This window comes from Molothrus ater, chromosome 12 (genome assembly GCF_012460135.2).
Source record: "Molothrus ater isolate BHLD 08-10-18 breed brown headed cowbird chromosome 12, BPBGC_Mater_1.1, whole genome shotgun sequence".
NCBI lineage: Eukaryota > Metazoa > Chordata > Aves > Passeriformes > Icteridae > Molothrus > Molothrus ater.
Genome location: NC_050489.2, coordinates 1,460,045 through 1,482,397, shown reverse-complemented (window position 1 = coordinate 1,482,397; position 22,353 = coordinate 1,460,045). Strand labels below are relative to the sequence as shown.

Genomic DNA, 22,353 nt, shown 5'->3' with positions numbered 1-22,353 from the left:
TCGGGCGCAGTGTCAGCGCAGGGGCTCGGCCGTGAGCCCGGGGCACGTCCCGGAGCCCGGAGCCTGCTCCGAGCCCGCCCCGCGAGGGCCGAGCTGGGGCCGTGAGCGCAGCTCGGTGCCAGCAGCAGCTACAGAGCCCGAGCGGCCGCGGTGCCCGGGGCAGGTGCGCGGCCCTCCCCGCGGGGCGGGCGCGGCGCAGGCACCGCCCGGCTGCGCGCCCTCCGGGGCGGGCCCTGCCCGCCCTTTCCGCTCCGCGCAGGGGGAGGAGCGGCTGCGGCGGCGCCGCTCGGAGCTGGGCTGCTCTGCCGGGACCAGGACCAGGACCGGGACCGGGATCGGATCCGTACCAGGACCAGAACCGGGACCGGGGCCGGCATCGGGATCAGAACCAGGACAGCGGAGCCGGGAACGCGCCCCCGAGTGGCGGGGCGGGCTGCGGCGCTCAGGGCTGCGCGCCCCCGGCCGGGGCACGGCTCCGCATCGGGACAGCGCAGCTCCGCTCCGCGCACCCTGCGCGCCTCTCCGCACCGGGGCAGCGCCCCGCGCCTCTCCGCACCGTACCGGGGCAGCGCCCCGCGCCTCTCCGCACCGCACCGGGGCAGCGCCCCGCACCTCTCCGCACGGCACCGGGGCAGCCCTCCGCGCCTCTCCGCACGGCAGCGCGGCCCCGCTCCGCGCGATGCTGCCCGGGCGCTCCCCGCACCGCTGCGCCTGAGGCGGGCGCGGGGCGGCCATGCAGCCCTCGCTGCCTTAGCTGAGCGCGGCGCTCGGCCCGGAGCCCGCGGCCACCCCCCGGCGGCACCGGCAGCACCGGCACCATGAGGAACGGCGATGACCTGGAAGGCTTCGACGGCGAGGCGTCCAGCGCCTCCATGATCTCGGCGGCCAGCAGCCCCTACCAGCCCACCACGGAGCCCGTCAGCCAGCGCCGCGGGCTGGGCGGCCTGCGCTGCGACCTGGACTACCTGCGGGGCACCTTGGGCAGGCTGAAGCTGGCCGAGGTGGTGAGTACCGCGGCGGGCAGCGGGGCGGTGTGAGGGGCGGGCCCGGCCGGGCCGTGCGGCGCTGCCGGGGCCGCGGGAGCGCGATCCACCGGGGCCGGGTGCCCGCCAGCCGCTCCGGGGCCGGGACAGCGCGGCTCGGTGCCAGCACCGCACCTTCCGACCCCGCTCACAGCGGCCCGGTGCCCGGGGGGGAGGCTCCCGGCCGTGCCCGGGGGAGGCTCCGCCGTTCCCCCGTGGGACCCGCCCGGGGCCGGGTGCGGAGCTCGCCGGGCCCGGATCCGCCCGGAGCTCGCAGAGCCATCGCTCGCCTGCTTTGCCCTTAGCGGGCTGAAGTTCTCCTAAGTGCACCGAGTAAAAAGAAAGAAACCCTTAAAAAAACCCCGAACACCACACGTGAGGTTTTGTATTGTGAAATTAAACGTGAGCTGGGTTCGTTCGTGTACTTTGGACACCTGGGCTGGTTCAGTTTGATGGAGCCAGTGCAAGGCTCGGACCACCCCAGCAGTGAAACACGTAATAAACACCGAAGCATTTCAGCAGTTTCTGTGGTCCTAGTGCCTTCATCTGATCTGCTTTCAAGTCACTATGATATTTATAGTTTTCAAATCAACGAATGTGTTTTTCAGGATCTTAGGAAAAGAGATGTTTTATGCAAATGACAGTCACCTTGAAATAGATTTTCAAGTAATTTCTTACAGGGTGCTGCAAATTCTTGTAACTTAAACAAGTTCTTTGGGAAGTGTGATGCTAGAAACATTTTAATATTTCGTATTTATTACTATGGCATTTAAAATCACTGCTGGTTAGTACAAGGCAAAACTTGCACATACAGGTTTCATGAAAAACACATTGGAAGCATCCTGGCTTCATCTGCACACAAGTTTATAGAGAACTCCGATGATGAATTCATTTTTTATGAATGCCCGGTAAAATCCAGGATTTGGAAGTGTGATTTGTTTCCCTCTCATCTCCTCAGCTCAGGGTAGGATCTGTGCTCTGCAAGTGGTAGCAGTGAGTGTGTTAGCCCAGTAAAACAACAGGGACCAGCAGTGTGTGCCTTGTGTGTGTTCAGGACTGGAGCCAAGGGATCTGTCATCACTGTGCAACATCTACCTGTCTTCGAGCTGTTAAAAACTGTCCATGTGGTGGAAATCCTGGGGTGGTGCTGCCTGATAGGCTGAAATAATCCACCCTCGGGATTTTTGTTTCAGTTCCTACTGCAGATCCTTTCTGCAGTACGCTAATAACCATGGCAAGTCGTGTTAAAAACTTGTCATTAAATGACTAATTACCGATTGTAACCGAATCCTTTATTATTAAATCTGACTTGCTTGGAACAAATCCCAAAGATACATGGAGTACACCTCATAAGGTTTTAAGTCATGTAAAGAAAGATGGGGGAAAACCACGCTCTGCTGGAGTTGGAGAGGTTTCCTTGTCCCTGGACCAAGACCCTGCTGCTCCCAGTTCATCGCTGGGGAGATTGATGCTTGCAGAGCAGTGTCTTGAGAGGAGCTGAGCCAATTGTGAGGGTTGAGAGTGCTTTCTGCCAGTTTCGTAAGAATGATCTGAGCTATTGCATGTGGTTCCCAGGAGTGCATGAATGCAGAGGGGCAGCAGTTAAATAGAAATAAGGTTGGCTAGTGTAGGGTGGAGGGCTGTGCACCAGCTCAGCCTGGTCACTTGTACTCAAAAAGCTCCTCATTCGTGGTAATGGAAGAGCAGACTACTGACATTTGCAAACCAATGGAAAACTGAGCAGTGTTGGAAAAGAAAGGAGAGAGCACATTCCACTGTGTACTTAGGTTGCTTATTTGCCAAGTATAATTATTGCAATTACAATATTCAATAATGCCTTTACAAAAATACTGTAGGAACCGAAATGTAACAAAGTCTGTGGTGTAGAACTCTGTTTCTTAAAAACAAGGAGGAGCTCCTGGCACTCAAAAAAACATTACAAAAAGGAAAAAGGCAAGTATTGGTTAAGATAAAAGTCTCTAAGTGTATTATAGTAAAAAGAATGTTACAGGAAAGATTACAATGCATGTGCTTCATTTACCATCAGGATTTATCTTAAAATACATTTGTGATTGACAGGCAAAATATCAGCTCGAGGCAAACATTGCTGCTGCTTGTTCTAATCTTTGGTTGAAGGGCTTCCCACAAACTGCCCTGTGGTGCTGAGGGAAGGAAAACTGCTGCTCTTTGTGGCTTGGATGGCCCTGCTTCCAAATGCCCATTTTTGACTGTCAAAAGCAGAAGGAACAGGGAACGGGGAAAACCCCACATCACTTAAAATAGGTGTAAGGCTCTGTTAATTTGGTGTAGATATGTCTTTATGGATTCAAATAAAGGGGTTGTTACAGGAGGGAAACCATGATTACATTGTAGGCATATGGAGTAATGTAAGTGCTGTAAGTGTAAGTAGAGGGGACAATGGTTTTAACTCATTAATATTTCAAGACAATATGCCCCAAAGTGTCCTTTGAAGGGACACCAATATAATGGGTTATGATGATGTTTCATGTATGGTATTGTACAGCTTATTTCTCAGCCTTGTTTTGGTTTTTGCTAAATTTAGATTTGGTTGCAGACGGGAAAACTACAATTTCGGGGTTACATCTTCTCTTTATGGCCAGTGGTCAGTAATAGCAGTGTGAGGAGCAGTGAGGGAGAAAGGGAAAGGGCCCACGTGGAACAGCTTAGCATTGAAATGACTTCCCAGATTTTGACAATGTTATTGCCAGGTAGGTGAGCTTTTCAGAAAGGAAGCCTTTACCTGTATCTCAGTGTTCTGTTGAAATAGTTGTGTGTGTTTGTTGGGATCTGTGAGGGAACATCTGTACTGGGGCTGCAGCTGTGGCCTCCTTACAGCAGCAGCTTGGAGGAAGGTGGGGAGTGTTGGACCAGGGCAGAAAAGGAGTGAGCAGGGCTCCTGACACAGGTGGGAAGTGACAGACAAAGGGCTTGAAGGGAAATGGAAGGGGAGAGTACTTAAGGTAGCTTGGAGCTTTCATGTTTGCTTTGTGCTTTTGGTTTTGTTCTGATGGGACTTTGATCTCGAAAGGGAAGGCAGGGAGAAGCCAGTGCATTTGTGTGCTAACCAAAGAAATGTTTTTCCCTTGGAGAGGTTGTCTCCATTGACCTCCTGGCATTTAAAAGGAGCATACCTTTAATCATGGAAGGAGTGAGAGGTGCCTGTCCTTGGAGAGCAGAGCAGGAATGTTCTTTAGAGTTTATTCTCATTTCTTTTTGGCATGAATTTGTTTCTCATGCTTTTGAGGGCTTTAATACTTCCCACAGAGACTGCTGTTCAATGATGAAATGGATGTCACTGGAAAACTTTGCTATGGATGTTCTCAAATGATTTGTTTTATTTCAGTACTTTCTCCCCATTCCCTTGAATTTCCTAAGGACAGTCTCTCCTTTTACTGAGTGTGCTTGCAGAAAAGAGGTGTTTAGTGTGGGGGGTCAGGAGGGGTCCATTCTGTCATGCCAAGGAAATCAGCTGGTTAGGAGGTGCCCTCTCTTTGCTGGAAATATTTCATTTTAGATGAGACTGTCTGCTTTTTTTCCCGCCTCTTCATTTTAGTTTTCAGCTTTTCAAAATGCATTATTATTAATATTTTTCCTTGGTTATTGTAATTCTGCACCTTTAAGGATCTTACTGTCATTAAAGCTGGGCATGGACACATTTCCAACTGAAATTCCCATGGCCAGTGGTGGCTGCCCTTTGTGTGCTGCTCGGTATTTTTGGGAATGTGGCTCCAGGTGAGCTGTTCATAGGCTTGAAGGAGAGGAAAACCAGGCAGGATCCTGTTGGAAACCTGGTTGGTTCTCACTGTAATGCTGCCAGGTTTGCACAGGCACTTGATTTAAAGGAACATGTGACACCTTTAGCAGCTGGGCCAGTGGGTGTGAAGAATTGTGCCTGGTCAGTTAGGAATGGTTCACCTGGGATCACAGAGCTGCCTTCTGGTGGGAGCAGCAAGAGGCAGAAGCCCCTTAGCATGTGCTGGTGAGAGGGTGGATGGCATTTGTGGTGGCTGGTGATGGCTTCTGTGGCTCACACAGCCCTAGACATTCTTCTCCTCATGTGTTTGTTCCAAATGCTACAGAAATCCATCAGAGATTCCTTTTAAAGAAGATAATACTTCTGCTTGGGAGGTCTCTGAGCTGGAGATGCTGATGAGTGCACTGGGAAGTATCACTCCTTTCTTGCTCTTCTCTTCTTCATTCTCAAATGTCTGTAGCATTTGATATTGCCAGGGGAGGCAGCAGTTTGAGCTAAATGAAAGCTGGTGGGAATAGCAGCTCAGATGTTCACAGTTTTCAGAATAAAAAGTTCTGTCTTCATTGGTGGAGAGTAGCTGTGCATTGAAAAAAAGTTGTTTTGTGGCTTACTATCATTATACATTTCCAGATTCAGAAATGGGTTGCAGAGGCCAGGACTACAGTGGAACTCTGGGCTGTGAGGTTCTGGTTGAGATGAAGAAAACAAAATTCAGAAGCCAGGGATGCATGCCTACATGGGTAATAAGAATACTGAGAGTTCTCATTGTTAATTATATTGGAAAATTCAAGTAATAACATTCATGTTCCAAGGAATAAGCTAATTGCTGACTATTAGAACCTGGTTGAAAGCTATTCTGAGGTGTTCATCATTCTCATATTTAGTTACTGCTTTCTTCTTGTGTCTTGAGCTCAGCATCTCAGCTGGAGGGCAGGATTAGATGGAGCCCCCAGCTGTGTGTGATGTGTCCCATCTGAGGGCCTGTCTGACTTGGCTGCTCCTTTGGCCCTGCAGTGCTCTGGGTGTGATTCCTGACTGGGAATGGGTGGCTGGAGCTGGGTGCTTCCCAGGAGCTGCCATCTGCAATCAGGGAACTTCCAGGGACCCAGTGGATCAGTGTGAATGAAGGGAGATTGCTTTTGCATTGGCTGGGGTGGAGTTTGGATTTCTGTCAGTGAGGAGTTAATTCAGTTAACAGAGGGCAGTGGGGGGATGTTCTGAGGGGGTCACAGCAGCCAGGCCATCAGTCCTGGTGGGAAGCACTCGGTGCTCCTGGTGAAAAGCAGAGCACTGCAGGAGACACTCAGGGGGAATCTCAGGTCCCTGGCACCCTGTACCTGCCTTTTTTATTCACAGGTGGTGGTTTCACCTTAAGGTTTAGTTCTCTTCATTTATTCTGCACTTTGGAGGGATAGAAGCCTTCCTCCTTTTTGTTGTGGGTTTAGTTGGAGCAATGGATAGCTCTTTGTTCCTGTGCTAACACTGCCCTTGCTGTGACTCCTGGCCCTCGTGCCCTCAGCCAGCCCTGTTTGTGCTGCAGGAGCAGGACAGGAGGGCTTGGACAGTGCTGGACAAGGGGCTCTGCTGGACAAGGGGCTCCCAGAGCCACAGCCTGGCAGAGCTGCCCTTGGGGCTGGGTCCCACCTCTCTGCAGTGTCACTTTGCCAGACACTTCTCCTCTTTCATCCCAGGATCACACTGGCAATTTGTGGTCACTCTGTGATGATCTGCATCGTCCACCTTTTTATTCTCTTACACTCTCCAAACAAGGAATGTGTGCTACTGTAAGAAATTGTGACTTTTTTCTGTCATATGCTGAGGTTTGATTTTTGGTGGCATTTGTAGCTGCTTGTTCAGAAGATGTTGAGTATCACAGCAGATACTGGTGATCTCTGGTATTTGGTCTTAGAAAAAGGCTGTTATATCATATTGACAGGATCAAATTTGTAATGCACAAATATGCTTAGAAATAGTTTACAGGTGTCTCTTCAGTGCCCTGAAACTCTTGACTTTTCTTCAAAAAGATTTATCTTTAAATGTTGTGGATCTGAATTGGTGTGTGGTGATATTTTCAGCCTAATATTTACTGTGGAAGAATAATAAGATAATTCTGTTTAGCTTTGCTTTTCATTGTTGCTGTGAACAACTGAATAAATTACTGTGTCTGTCTTCCCACAGAAAGGTGAATGGGTTTTGGTTTCTTTCATGGTGTCCCTTAACTACATCTGGCCATGGTCATATCTTCCTGCCAGTAAACTCCAAATTCCTCTTAATTTCCCTCTTAAGATGGTGGATAGTTTTTAAATTCTGATTTCAGAAGAAATTCCTGCTATGTATGTACCAAGTATGCTGTATTTTTTTCCCTTCCATAATGAACCAGTGCAATAGTAATAGATGCCCTACACTAATGTAGTTCTCATGGCATTAATAATTGGAAAGCAATCTTTACTTCTTGTAATGTTTCTGGTAATATCTTTTGTTGATGAGGCTCCCTAGTGATTTAATTATCATCTTGAGATAAGAAAGACAAGGACTAGAAATTTAAGAGGTTGTAACATAATCAGTGTTGGAGGAATCTGTTACTTCTGGTGAGAGTTAGTGCATCATTTTGCAAAATCAACTTGCACACTTTCCAGTAGCCATCATCATCCTGTGCTCAAAGTTGCATTTCATCAAAATCTCTCTTGCTTCAGGACCTTGGCAAATAATTTTGTACTGACATTTTGCATACAAAGAAAACTAAATGCACAGTGATGAGACCTCTTGATGCCTTAGAATTTTAGCTTTTATATTTTTCAAATCCTGTACTGCATTAGTGTATAAATTCCATATAGAGTGTTAGTTTACTCTCTTCACGTTTTGATCAGACTAATTCTGATCAATTCCTTTAGGCCTGAAGGATACCCTGCAGCCTCAGGCCCTGAAAAGTACAAACAAAAGTGAGTTGGAAGGGAGGAAACTGGGGGAATATGACTTCATTACCTGAAGCTGTAATTGGAGGATTAACCCCTGTTATGTAAATGGACCAAACTTATAATTGTCTGAAAAACTCCAGTGTCCATGTTGAGTGTAGCCCCTCCCCTCCCAGAGGCTTTTGACTGCCCAAAATGTGCCTTTTGAAGGTCTTCAATAAATACCTACTTTTATTCTCTTAACCTTGTCCAGCCTCTGTTCCAGGCAGCCACTCCAAGGCATCATCTTACCAATGGCTCAGCTGCTGTTCTGTAGTGCTAAAGTCACCACTTACTAGAGCTGCAATTAAGAATACATTCTTATTAATAAAAACAAAAAAAGTCACCTAATTCTCCGATGATTTGCATAGTTGCTTCCAAAACATGGAAGTGATGTTTATGTTTCCCTGGAACTTGTGCCATCAACTCCAGAATATGGGAGGAGGGAAGCAGAAGCTGGACAACACCACCCTGCTGTAGAATAGGTGTAAGAACACCTGGCCATGAGTAGAGAAAAGATGGGTCAGAAATATTGCTGGCAATGGGCAGAGAGGTCCCAGAGCTGGTGTGGCTCTCGCCCAGAATGAGAGGCCACTCACAGCCCACACTGGGGGCTCAGGTGAGCAGAGATCCTCCGATGTTTGAATCTCACCATGTGCAAATTAAACTGGGAACTATAACTCAGAGTATCAGATTCCTGACTGTGGTGGCTAATGAACTGTAATTAAGGCTCTGCTGTGCAATGCCTTAGCTTGTGGAAGAAAATGATGCATTTTAACCCAGACAAGCGTTCCAGCATCCAGTTAAACTTCTGTTAATGTGTAACTTGATATGCAGGTGGTGATGCTTGCATGTCTTTCAATTTTCTTTAGCTCATATCTACATTCCCAAAGTGTTCATGTTGGAAGTGAGCTGACCTGGCTGGGGTTGTTTGCTTCATTCAGGAGAGCCTGAAAGCCCAGCAGTGCCAGTGAGCAGGAACAAGTCCTGTGCTGTGATGCACGAGGTGCTGCTTCTGCTGTGACTTTCACTGAAGCTCACCCAGGGCGTTTTCAAATGCTGCAAATCTGCCAGTGATACAGCATTGTTCAAAACAGGTCTGGCAGGTTTTTGTTCAAATTATTTTATGAATTGTCTACAACTATTTCCATATTAGGAATTTTCTGTACTTTTGTACATTTTTGAACTGAAATACTTGTGGCAAGAAAGCAATGAGAATGGTTGTGAATGTTATTAAATGCTTAAGTTCTCCAAGTCTTTAACAATCTGTAGTAACTTCTGTCTCAGGAAATTATTTTCATGCTAGAAATGACTTTCATGCTAGAAACTGGTACTGCCACTTGAATGTCGTGAGTAGATTAATTAGCTGTTTGATGACAAGCTCTTCTGAAAGAAACTAAATGTTGCATTTAATGCTTAGAAACTGTTTTATCTAATGTAGAGGAAACATTTTGTTAAGCACAGTGATATTTAAAGCCGAGATGCTGTTGTAATTATTACCATTTAGAATTGCTGTGGTGCAGCCCCTGGTGTGCAGGCGGAGCTGCAGAGCTCTGTGCTGCTCACGGCACTTCCAGGGCCTTCCACGGGCGGCTGTGCCCGAGAAACCCCGGCTGTGCAGCTGGGCAGGGCACGGGGGCTCGGTGCTGCTCTGGGGAGTTACTGCTGCCCGCTGTGTCAGTCTGTCCTGCCCGCTGTGTCTGTCTGTCCTGCCCCCCTGTGTCAGTCTGTCCTGCACTCCTGTGTCAGTCTGTCCTGCCCGCTGTGTCTGTCTGTCCTGCCTCCCTGTGTCAGTCTGTCCTGCCCGCTGTGTCAGTCTGTCCTGCCCCCTGTGTCAGTCTGTCCTGCCCCCTGTGTCAGTCTGTCCTGCCCCCCTGTGTCAGTCTGTCCTGCCCGCTGTGTCAGTCTGTCCTGCACTCCTGTGCCAGTCTGTCCTGCCCGCTGTGTCAGTCTGTCCTGCCCCCCTGTGTCTGTCTGTCCTGCCCCCCTGTGTCTGTCTGTCCTGCCCCCCTGTGTCAGTCTGTCCTGCCCCCCTGTGTCAGTCTGTCCTGCCCGCTGTGTCAGTCTGTCCTGCACTCCTGTGCCAGTCTGTCCTGCCCGCTGTGTCAGTCTGTCCTGCACTCCTGTGTCAGTCTGTCCTGCCCCCCTGTGTCTGTCTGTCCTGCCCCCTGTGTCAGTCTGTCCTGCCCGCTGTGTCAGTCTGTCCTGCACTCCTGTGTCAGTCTGTCCTGCCCGCTCTGTCTGTCTGTCCTGCACTCCTGTGTCTGTCTGTCCTGCACCCCTGTGTCAGTCTGTCCTGCACTCCTGTGTCTGTCTGTCCTGCCCCCCCTGTGTCAGTCTGTACTGCCCCCCCGTGTCAGTCAGTCCTGCCCCCCTGTGTCAGTCAGTCCAGCCCCCCTGTGTCAGTCTGTCCTGGCCCCCTGTGTCAGTCTGTCCTGCCCCCTGTGTCTCTCTGTCCTGCCCCCTGTGTCTCTCTGTCCTGCCCCCCTGTGTCAGTCTGTCCTGCCCCCCCTGTGTCAGTCTGTCCTGCCCCCCCTGTGTCAGTCTGTCCTGCCCCCCCTGTGTCAGTCTGTCCTGCCCCCCCTGTGTCAGTCTGTCCTGCCCCCCTGTGTCAGTCTGTCCTGCCCCCTGTGTCTCTCTGTCCTGCCCCCCTGTGTCAGTCTGTCCTGCCCCCTGTGTCAGTCTGTCCTGCCCCCCTGTGTCAGTCTGTCCTGCCCGCTGTGTCTGTCTATCCTGCCCCCCTGTGTGTGTCTGTCCTGCCCCCCTGTCAGTCTGTCCTGCCCCCTGTGTCAGTCTGTCCTGCCCCCCTGTGTCAGTCTGTCCTGCCCCCCTGTGTCAGTCTGTCCTGCCCCCCTGTCAGTCTGTCCTGCCCCCCCTGTGTCAGTCTGTCCTGCCCCCCCCGTGTCAGTCTGTCCTGCCCCCCCGTGTCAGTCTGTCCTGCCCCCTGTGTCAGTCTGTCCTGCCCCCCGTGTCAGTCTGTCCTGCCCCCCTGTGTCAGTCTGTCCTGCCCCCCTGTGTCAGTCTGTCCTGCCCCCCTGTGTCTGTCCGTCCTGCCCCCCTGTGTCAGTCTGTCCTGCCCCCTGTGTCTGTCTGTCCTGCCCGCTGTGTCTGTCCGTCCTGCCCCCCTGTGTCAGTCTGTCCTGCCCCCCTGTGTCAGTCTGTCCTGCCCCTGTGTCTGTCTGTCCTGCCCCCCTGTGTCAGTCTGTCCTGCCCCCCTGTGTCAGTCTGTCCTGCACTCCTGTGTCAGTCTGTCCTGCCCCCCCCTGTGTCAGTCTGTCCTGCCCCCCTGTGCCAGTCTGTCCTGCCCCCTGTGTCAGTCTGTCCTGCCCCCCCTGTGTCAGTCTGTCCTGCCCCCCCTGTGTCAGTCTGTCCTGCCCCCCCTGTGTCAGTCTGTCCTGCCCCCCCTGTGTCAGTCAGTCTGTCCAGCACGGAGGCTCCTGCGTTCCCCGGTGCAGCTGGCCGGGCTCTGCCTGTCCTGGCCACATCTCTTGTTTTAATGTTCCCCTTCTCCAGGATGTCTGGGCTCTTTTTGCCTTTTAAGGGATGGCATCTACGGGGCCCTTCGGGTTACAGTCTTGGGAACGTTGGGATTGCAGGGACATTTTGCACCATTTCCTTTAAACAAAAACAAACCCAAAAACTTCAATGGATTCCATAGGGCTACTTTAAGTTCTTGACTGTTTTCTCATTAAAATTCCTTTCTTGTCTTAGTATTTGTGGGATGTTTGATGGTTACTCATAGTTGGGATTAAACAGGATTTTAAAGGATACAGACAGATTCTGATAGTGATGGAATAGAACTTTCATTTTTCAAATAGCCAAACAGGCTAGTTAAACTAGAGGCTATGCAGACCGAATACTTGACAAATTTTATAATTATACCATTACTTCTTTAAACTAATAAATTACTTAATTTATCTGTTTGTTACCACATTGACTGTGTTTTAATATTGTTTTGACTAGACAGGTCTCCAGCACAGGCTGGCCTGTGAACATGGATGGGAACATGAAGCCAGTTCAGAAGTACTGATTTTTTCTTTTTTAAAAGCTGAACAGAGAATTCTCATGAGTGAAGCAATAGGGATTTTTTGTGCTTTATTTAAAAATCACGCAAGTAGGATCTCAGTAATGTCCTGTGTTCCAGCAGAGTGTGTGTGTGCAGCCCTGAGAGAAGAACAGGGCAGTTTTGCCTGCCCATTTTGTTTAAGTAGCAGAGGTATGATAAGCTCTGCATCCTTACAGCTTCACTTAATGGAAGGTTCCAGAAGTGGAGTGGGGAGGGCACTGCAGCCTTGCTGGGAGGCTGGGCAGGGAAGGGTGGGGGCTGCACTGGAGGCGCCTCCTGAGTGACCCACGCGGGTGTTCCTGACAACTCGTGAATGCTGATACAAAACACATTCAAACAGGGACTCTGCTGACTGCAGTGACACTAACTGTTAAATTAGTCTGTAAGACTGACAGGGTTTGGCTGTGATTTTTAAGCAAGGTTTTATTTCCCTGCTTTGGTGCCTGAAAGTGAGGCTTGCTAACGGAGCAGTTAAGCTGGATTTAGTCTCCATTTTGTTACCTGTAGCCAGTTTTTACTTTGTGTTAATGTTGTGGTAAAGCCTGCATGAGTAGGACTACAGCAGCAAATGGGACTAATGGGAAAATAATTTATTCTTCCTACTGCCACCACTACTTGCAGCTGGCAGTGGCTGAGGAAGATGCAGATGACTCAGTGCATACAAAATTACATTCAGTGTGGCACCAAAGAAATGTATGATGGTTTCTTTGACCTATTTTTGCCTGTCTTGTTGAAGAACATGATATGCAAATGCTGGTCAGATTGTGATAAAATTAGACTTGTAGAAACCTAGCTGGGTAATCCTGCTGTTGAAGAATTTCCACTCACTGTTGTGTGAGTGCTTTAATTCTGGTTTTTAGCAGCACCCTGGAGCCCTGTTCTGAGGTCTGGCCCCGCTGCAGTGGTTTGTGAGCAGAGCTCCCCAGGCTGCTGGCCTGTCCCCCTCTGCTCCTGGGCAGCCAGGGGCACTGAGGCTTCTTGAGAGAATTTCACTGCCTGACCTTGGTGAGCTTCAGCTGCCTCTGAGGAACCTGCCCTGTCTGGCACCAGGGAGCATCATTAACAGGCCAGCTTGTGGGGCTTGGGACTCAGAATGGCTGTCAAATCTGCTTGCAGATGCTTCCAGAATGAGCACGAGACAGGGAAGGGGAAAATTGAGCCTCTGATATCAGGATATGGTGGGAAAGGGGTGAAGAACCATCTGCCTCCTTTAGTTTCTCTGTTTGATCACACTGTGGCCATTGGCACAATTCATGTACTGTAGATACAAAATAAACCTTTCCATTTATGAGTTGTTCATTTCGCTGGGTTGTTCAGGAATTAAGTGATTAATGCAGAATATGAATGGGAAAGTTAAAAATGTGAGAGTGTGTTGGGATTTTGTTAATTATTGTCTTGAAGGACCTGTTGCTTATGAAAATATTTTGATTTGTGCTACACAAGAATTACAGTTTCTGGGGACTGGAGGCACAGGTTCCTGTGGAGAGGAATTGGTGGGAGAAACCATTTATGTTTGGCTTTGTTTAAAGCATGGCTCTCTGTATGGTCTTCAAATGAACCTTCCTGTAGGGTGGGGTTGCTAAAAAACACTTGATGGGCTTTTGTTTATGGGACAGGTGGCACACTACATTCATTTTTGTCTCATCTGGAAGGTTTGTTTGGATCTCATTCAGATTTCAGTGGGGAAATGTCATGTGCCTAAAACAAAAACCTCCTTGCATTGTGCCTTGGCTTCAGTGGTTTGTTTGGTCAACTGCTTGGTGGATAAAATCTAAAATACATCTAAATCAGACTTTTGTGGGGGGCTTCATTGTTTTTGTTTTCTTAGGAAGAACTATATTTGTTTTATCTGTCAAAACCTCCTGTGTGTTTAATGGTGCTTGAGCTGGAATTGATTTTGCATTTATCTAGCAGATAAGAATGTTTGTTGTATAAGTGTGTCCAAGCAATAACAAAACTCTGTACTACTGCAGTTAGCAGGAAATAAGTCACCACATCACGTCTGTACTTTTTTTGTTCTAGATTCTATGATTAAGTTCACTTTAAAATTGATGCATTTCTGGTTTAGCCAGTTGAGAATTTCTTCTGTTCACTGTAGTTCAATTCATTTTTTTTTAGAATAAGCCTTAGTTTTGATGTCATAAATGCTTTGGAAAAACCATCATTCTGTTGTTGATTTTGAGTGTTGATTACCCTCACTCTTAAATATGACCCTTTCTCCTAATACACCATCAAAATGTTTCAGGTCTCAACAATGTGTTCTGTATTTAGAATTGGTCTTCTGCCTGCATTGAGAAGGGGAAGTCTGCAGTAGCTGAATCTTAGGGTTGTAGAAAACTGCTGGAGGTGGCAAAAGATCAGCTGATTCAGTAAAGATTCCACAAATTTATTGCATTGGAGTTTTGCCACATTGCCGCCAAAAGTGAACTAAGAAATAAGGAAAACTTTGCAGCTCTGTGTAAAACACTAGAGGTGCAATGATGATCTGAAACTCATATTTTCTGCTTTTGTATCAACCATCACCAGCAAAACCAGATCAGAGGTGAATTGGGAGGCCTGGTTGAATTTCTCTGGGCTGGTTTGATTGTTTGTGCCATTAGAGCACAATTCAGTTTACCCAGGGTGCTGAATCACTGGTGGTGCTTAAGCTTCCCTCTCTGGTGTTTATTTTCTTGCAGGGAAATTTTAATGCTCCTTTGTGATTTAAGGCCCCTTGAAGCCTCTTACTAGAGTTAATAACACTTTTCATGGAGTCTTGAGGATGCAGAGCAGGAGCAGGCGGGAAATCAGTCATTTTTTGCTTAGGGTAAAAGATGGTTTCCTGCTGGAGGAGCAGGACTGTGTTTGAGCCATATGATCCCAAATATTCATATCTGTGCCAGCTGTTTCAGATGTGGGAAATGCATGTGCTTTGCAAGGAATGAGACCCACTTCGTTTCATGCATAAAGTTGGGACTGCTGGGCCAAGGAAATGAGAACAATAAATCTAGATTTTAATTCCAGAAAGTTCAAAGTCTTCAGATACTTTAAGTGGTGTAAAAGCAATATATTCCTCCCTATTTTGTGCATGTGTATTCTGCTGTACCATTAATTTAAACAGTCTGGATGTAAAAATGTCTTGCTAGTGTGACATTCTTACTAAAATTCTGTGGGTATTTTTCAGGCAGAAAAAATGCTGACCATTTTGTGGTTTTTTGGAAATCATGCATAATTATGTCATTTAACCACACAATAAGGCTTTCTGTGGTAGTGTTTTAGATAAACAGGAAAACTCATTTTTTACTTTGTTTTCATTGCAGAACTGTCTTTTTTTATTTTTAGTGCAAAGTTCTTTGATTATTTTCCTCAAAAATATAGCACAACATATTCTGAGAGGAAAAACACATCTTAGCAACCTCCTGAAAGTTCTTTTCCAGTGTTGGTACCTGTCACAGCAGGTCTTCTCCATTTTGGGAAGTAGAGTGTTTTATGTCTGATGTCCCTGTGTTGCCAAGAAGGTGATGTAAATATGAGCCATTTACTTAGCCCTGAGGCAGATGATTTCTTCATTAAGGGCCCTTTTCCTTTTGCAGGAAAGTTGAGATGAATTGCTGTAATGGTGGAGGCTGCTGTGGCTGACTCCAAGGACATTGGATCTGGGAGCAGAGGCTCTCTCAGGAATTCGTGGCTCTGAATTGTGGCAGCTCCTGGAGCTGCTCTGGGGGCTCAGTGCAGGAATTACCCCAGCAGTAACACTTGCCACTTTATTCAGGGCTAAAAGCACAAAATGGCATCACTGGGGAGCACATCTCCTGTTTAACCCTCTGCTTGGGGCTTTTCCTCCTGCCTGTGAGCTGTGGTGGTGGCACATGGGGGATGCAGGGCAGGGATGCTCTGTCCCAGCACAGGAGCTGCACTGCACACGCTGGCAGAGCCAGACCTTTGCTCAGCTTACCTGAGCACAGCTCATTCCTTCTGAGCCTGCTTTGGTCACCAGATCCTTACGAGAGAAAGGTGCTACTGCAGCTGGCCTGGGATTCCTCTGCATGGACCTGAGCATCCAGAATTAGCAGATGTGTCTGTTATGACAAAGTTGCATTTTAATGCAATATTCCCTGTACTTACTCTAAGAAGAGTGGAAGTAGAAGAGAAACCAAAAGCGACTGCTAAAAAAAGACAAGGGTTAGTAGTAAAAGAGGGCTATACAAATTTTAGGGTGTTGGAGGAATTAGAGTGGAATAGAAAACTCTCCAAGTACTTGGTGCAGAGAAAACCAGATGGAAAGGTTTGTTTTGTCCATCAGAGAAAACTTTCTCTCTTGCCTTGGCCCAAGAAAGCTGTAGCTGTGTTATTTGTGGGGGAGAGCAGTAATTCATGTAAGAGGAGATTTCCACCACATTCAACTTCTCATTTTTCCTTGGTAAACCAGCCTTGAAACTTCTGCTTGTGGAAAAACATGTCAAATCTCATCACCCTAAACTATGAAAAGATGTATGATTTGAAAATGGGGGTTGCCTCCTGTGTTGGACAAATGTCACGGTGTATTTTGTTGGCCAAGACCTGTGCTCTGATACTGTGCTGTTCCCCTGGTTTTCTGGGGTTTTGTAGCTAGCCTTGGAGCTGCAGTTGTGGGAGGCAGAAGCAGGATCCTGGCTCTTGGGTGTTGCAAAGCAAGGACTGAGCTGTAGCACTTGGCGAGTTGGGTTTTTCTCTGCAGCTTCGTGCCTCAGTCACCTGGAGCAGTGCAAACCTGGCTGGAGCGTGGAGGCTCCCCAGGAGGGCTGGAGCTTCTTGATCCTTGCTTCCCTTTCCCAGGAGAGAGGATGTGGAGCGGGCATGGAAAGGCAAGGCAGCAGTTTGGTCTGGCTGGGAGCTGGGGCTGCAGGCAGGGCCGGGGACTCTCTGTGCCTTACAGCCCTGCCAGCCCGGGCTGTGCCCTGCTAATGCACGGCCTCATTAATTACTTATTTCATCCATTACAAACCACTGTGATAATGAATGTTAGCCCATGGCTGGGGTTTTTTTAATGAACCCTCTCAGTGGATGAGCCCTGGCCTTTGAGAAGCAGCTTTGCTTCATGTGGCAGCATTTGCACAACACTTTTAAGATCTCTGAGTAAGTCATGGGGCTGTGGAATCAACCTTGTGTATTTCACTTTCATTTCTTGTATTCTGAGCAGTTTGCTTTTTTATTGAAAACAAGGTTAGATTCCTCTCTGGGTGAATGGCCAGTGAAAGTGATAGTAAATATGTTTTATTGAAGTTTCATATAACTTGTTACTGCAAGCTGGGAGGGTGCTTCTGGCAAGTTTATAAATGTGTAGGAGGACAAAATTATCCTGATGTTTTAAAGAGAATATATTTTGTATTGAGGATTGAGATTTCTATTGTGATTAGGAAAAAGGAAGTTTCTGTAGGACAGCTTTTCTCTGATGAAGTGATTAATGTGGATTTCATGTTTTGCCATGGCTTTGCTGTGAGGAAGGAGTGGCAGGTGGCAGGAGGGAGTGTCTGCAGCATGGACAGACAGTCTTTGAGAAGGGGAACATATATTCTTAGTGCAAGAAAAATCCTAATGGATCTAGTTGTAATCTATTTGAAGTACCAAAGAGATAGAAATAAGCTGTATGTGTGGGACTATTGTCCTTTTCTTGTCTCCCTCCATCAGACAGGGAAGCAGCTGAGGTTTTCTCCCAGCCTCTCTGATGAATTTATCAGCAGACTTGGGCTGCCACACCCCAGGCCACTGCTGCTGCTGCACGTCCTAAACTGATGGCAAATCTTTACCTGCATTTGAAATGCTTTGGGTTAACTGATGGCAAATCTTTACCTGCATTTGAAATGCTTTGGGTTAACTGATGGCACATCTTTACTTGCATTTGAAATGCTTTGGGTTAAGTCAGGCCTAAGTGTACACAGCTAAGGGTTTTTTTCTCATAAGAGTGTGTCACAGGTAAATGTATTTTATAGTTTCTTAAGGGATAAAATGAAATCTAAATGTAGAATTGCTCTGGAGTTTATTAATTCTGGGCTTGGGAATATGTAAATAACACAGGATTATTTGAGTTCATTGCTCCAAGTGCCTCTTCAGCACATAATTCATTTCTAATGCTGTTTGCAGGAAAGCAGCATTTTGGTCTCTTTTGAGCTTTGCAAGCCAAGAAGGGTGTGTTGGCCTTGAAGAAGCAATGCTGCCTGGTGTGGAGAAGAGTCAGTGTAAAAGTTTATCAGCAAAACCAGAATTGGTGCCCTGTGCAGCACTTTATGTGCCAGAGATTTTGGCTCCTTCAGCCTAATGTTGGTGGCACAATTCAGAGTTGTTCATGTTTTGAGAAAATGAAGCTAATATTTGGGGCTTGTACTGCAGTATTTCTAGAGAATATTGCAGAACCATTCCTTTTAAAAGAAAACAAAAGATTGCAAGTGTCATAATATATTAAAAATAGTGTAAAGAAAAATAGAAACTTTATTATATTGGAGAATCTAGAAGTAGAAATTTTGCTGGCTAACATTTTAGCATTAATGTGTGATGTTGATCCTTCTTGAAAGAGCAAAGATTGGTTTTTAAAGCTTTTTTTAAAATTGCATTCAGTGTCATCTTCAGTTTTGAGGCTTGTGTTCACAGAGAAGATGAACTTCATGACATGCTAATACTTAAAAATGAGGCTGTGTCTGGACAGTAATTTTTTTGGTATGTGTGTCATTGCTGAAATCATAGTTTGACTTTGATTCTGCTTTGATTATGAAAATTCCATTTCACACATGATCTTTCTTTCTGAAGCTATTCAGTGTCAAAGATAAGATCTGAAGTGTTTAATCACTGGGTATCCATTGAGAATTTGTTTGATGTGAATTGGCCTGCTCTGTTAGCTGACAAAAATTAGTGTGGCATCTGCTGTCTTTAATGAACATGTGCTAAGTGAACTGTGAGAGGCTTTCCAACCAAGTGTGAGGTTTTTATTAAAGTAGTTTGGTTGAGTTTTAATCTGGTTTTAAATTTACATTTTCTGCTGTATTCTGAAGAATCTGGCAAATGAGCACGAGGGGTATTGTCCTTTTCTTAGAATTACTGCTCGTTAGTGGCAAAAATGCTTTCTTGGTTACTTCTTTCAAAATCCTCTTTCTTCATTTTGCAAGTTTGTTGTGGGAGGCAAAGACAAACCAATGGATGAAGCATAAAGAGTGTTGAAGGAAGTGTATCTGCAAAACACTGACATTGGCAAAGAAGGATTTAGCAGAAATTGGTTTTTATTCTGGCTTCTCTCAATCTTCTAAACTTATGTTTGTGCAAAACATTCAGATTGTTGAATATTTGGCTCTGAGGAAAGAATCTCCCTTAGTTGCTCATCCTCAGATTGAAGTGCTTACTGCAGCCTCCATAGAATATTGTGGCACAGCAAGAACAGAGTTCTTTCTAAAAAATGTCAGTGGGTGGGTGGGGGTGGTTGTCCTGAAAACCAAAGCAAAACATTCTTAAGGCCTTCCTTGCTTGTCCTGGAAAATGCAGAAACCCCAACAAAACAACAAAAAGCCCCCAAACCATCCATGCAATTCTTCAGGCGTGGTGTGAGAGCTGTGTGCCAGTCATGTCCCATGGTGGTGCTGTGAGAGCTGTGTGCCAGTGGTGTCCCATGGTGATGGTGCTGTGAGAGCTGTGTGCCAGTGGTGTCCCATGGTGGTGCTGTGAGAGCTGTGTGCCAGTGGTGTCCCATGGTGGTGCTGTGAGAGCTGTGTGCCAGCGGTGTCCCATGGTGGTGGTGCTGTGAGGGCTGTGTGCCAGTCATGTCCCATGGTGGTGCTGTGAGAGCTGTGTGCCAGTGGTGTCCCATGGTGGTGCTGTGAGTGCTGTGTGCCAGTGGTGTCCCATGGTGGTGGTGTGAGGGCTGTGTGCCAGTCATGTCCCATGGTGGTGCTGTGAGAGCTGTGTGCCAGTGGTGTCCCATGGTGGTGGTGTGAGAGCTGTGTGCCAGTCATGTCCCATGGTGGTGCTGTGAGAGCTGTGTGCCAGTCATGTCCCATGGTGGTGCTGTGAGAGCTGTGTGCCAGTCATGTCCCATGGTGGTGGTGTGAGGGCTGTGTGCCAGTGGTGTCCCATGGTGGTGGTGCTGTGAGAGCTGTGTGCCAGTCATGTCCCATGGTGGTGTGAGAGCTGTGTGCCAGTCATGTCCCATGGTGGTGGTGGTGTGAGGGCTGTGTGCCAGTCATGTCCCATGGTGGTGCTGTGAGAGCTGTGTGCCAGTGGTGTCCCATGGTGGTGGTGTGAGAGCTGTGTGCCAGTGGTGTCCCATGGTGGTGTGAGAGCTGTGTGCCAGTGGTGTCCCATGGTGGTGCTGTGAGAGCTGTGTGCCAGTCATGTCCCATGGTGGTGGTGCTGTGAGAGCTGTGTGCCAGTGGTGTCCCATGGTGGTGCTGTGAGTGCTGTGTGCCAGTCATGTCCCATGGTGGTGGTGTGAGAGCTGTGTGCCAGTGGTGTCCCATGGTGGTGGTGCTGTGAGAGCTGTGTGCCAGTCATGTCCCATGGTGGTGTGAGAGCTGTGTGCCAGTCATGTCCCATGGTGGTGGCTGCTGTCCCTGCTGGCTGGTACTGGCCTCTGGGGGGGATATATTTTAGTTTTGTCCACTGGGCAGACTTTATTTTCAAGTACAGGAGTGTTAGAGTTTTATCCTAAATGGTGAATTCGAGTCTTGTTGAAATCACTTGTTGACTCTTCCAGTACATCCTCTGAATTTAGAGTGACCTATCATTATCCCAGTTCCATGTTTGTGATTGCAGCACCAGGGGATTTTCCTTCATCTCTTAGCTGCTTGTTTTATTGTGCTATAAAGGGATGATAAAATATGTTTTATATGAAATATAGTATACTGATGATGACAAATATGAAAAAGGCAGGCATTTTTGGAGGCTGATAGAAATCCTGAATCTGTTCTATTTTGAATTGATTTAGATCTCAATTGGTAGTGAATTTTAAGTAATAATCTTTATTGACATGTCTTTCACAATCACTTAACATTAATACTCTGTAGTTGTGCTTGAGGTTGACAAATGCATTCCATCTTCTAATTTTGGAATAGTGTATCATGAGTAAAAAATGTAATAAAATGTTTGAGGTGCTGTTTGCATGTTAAGCCAGTGGCCTACAAGGGTTTCATGCTTTTTGGGGTGTCCTGGTCATTTTGATGTTAGAGTCCTTGTAAATGTGCTCAAGTGTTCTTTGTTGAAAGGAGCAAATCCAGAAAATCATACATTACTTTGCTTTTGTTTTTGCTCCCTACACAGTGCCCTGTTGTAAACTGAAATCACACATTCCTGAGTGTAAACCGATCATGTTCCCAATGGAAATTTCAGGAATACTTGTGGCTACTTTCAAAATGTGCAAATCTATTTAATTTTTTTCCCCACTTGTTTTTCTTCCCAGCTTTTGGCGCTGACCGCGTTCATCTGCATAGAGACCATCATGGAATGCTCCCCCTGCGAGGGCCTTTATTTCTTTGAGTTTGTCAGCTGCAGTGCTCTGGTGGTCACCGGGGCTCTCCTGCTTTTGTTCAGTCTCAACCTTCACACAAGAATACCCCAGATCAACTGGAATCTTACTGTAAGTCCATTTGAATCCTCACTGTGTTCAAAATAGCTGCAAATCTGGTTTAAGTTTGGTCTTTGGGCTTTGCTTTCTCCTGTTGTTAAGTATTGTGTATGAGTGTTCTTTATGCTGAGTAAAGTATACATTTTACTTACATTTATTTTGAATGCTAACAGCAGAATGAGCTGTGAAATGTGGCAAGATTAAACTACACTAATAGAACTAAAATCGTGTTCTGGTAGATTGTCTTGGGAGGACAAACTTCCTGCTAGTGCCAGCAATTAGGCTTTGTGGGTGAAGTGGATAGAAATGCAGCCTGTAGTTATTTAACTTTGACACATGCTGATTTACAGCAGCATGTTGTTCTCTCTTAACCTGGGGGTTTTTTATATTAGGACAAATTTGCTACATATATTTTCTTACACAGACTAATACAATCATTGGGCAGTAATGTATAAATTAAGTGCTTTCTGTGAAAATTGGGTGTTTTGTATTGCCTACACATCTAACTATTAAACATTGACTGGCAAAGCTTAACGTGTTCTCAGATATAAGGAGTTTTAGGAAGAGAACTGCTGGTGGTGCACATTCCTTTTGTACATGTCTCTATTTTTGTGCTGTATTCTGAGTTAAACTTTCAGACTGGGTTGCATAAACACAGGTCACAAAATCAACATATTAAGTCACTCTAGCAAAAGATCTGTCAGCTTCAAGGGCAATATTTATACCAACTTCTTTGGACAGTACAGATCCAATTGTGCCAGTGTTCTGTGTTACAACAGTAATTTTGCAAGTACTGTCAGAGTCCCAGAGGTTTTTAGGCTTCTGTGTGACTTAAAAAAAAAAATTAAAAACATAATTTATTAATGTAGCAGTTTGCTTAGTTTCTCAGCCTAAATGACTTGGTTAAATTGAGACTGGAATGTGGAATTAGGTGATCCTTTCTACCCTGGGGCTGCATAGTTAGTTGATGAGCTCCTTCT

The 22,353-nt window shown here is 46.8% G+C and overlaps 1 protein-coding gene across 1 annotated transcript in view; it reads left to right on the top strand.

The window, feature by feature from the left end:
* Positions 1-293: 293 nt before the first annotated feature.
* The window catches only part of CMTM4 (CKLF like MARVEL transmembrane domain containing 4), a 32,326-nt gene continuing 10,266 nt past the window's right edge, over positions 294-22,353 (top strand). The window contains exons 1-2 of the mRNA XM_036390336.2: positions 294-1,004; positions 21,209-21,385. Coding sequence (XP_036246229.1) covers positions 819-1,004; positions 21,209-21,385 — 363 coding nt within the window. The 5' untranslated portion in view covers positions 294-818. The remainder of the gene's footprint in view (positions 1,005-21,208; positions 21,386-22,353) is intronic.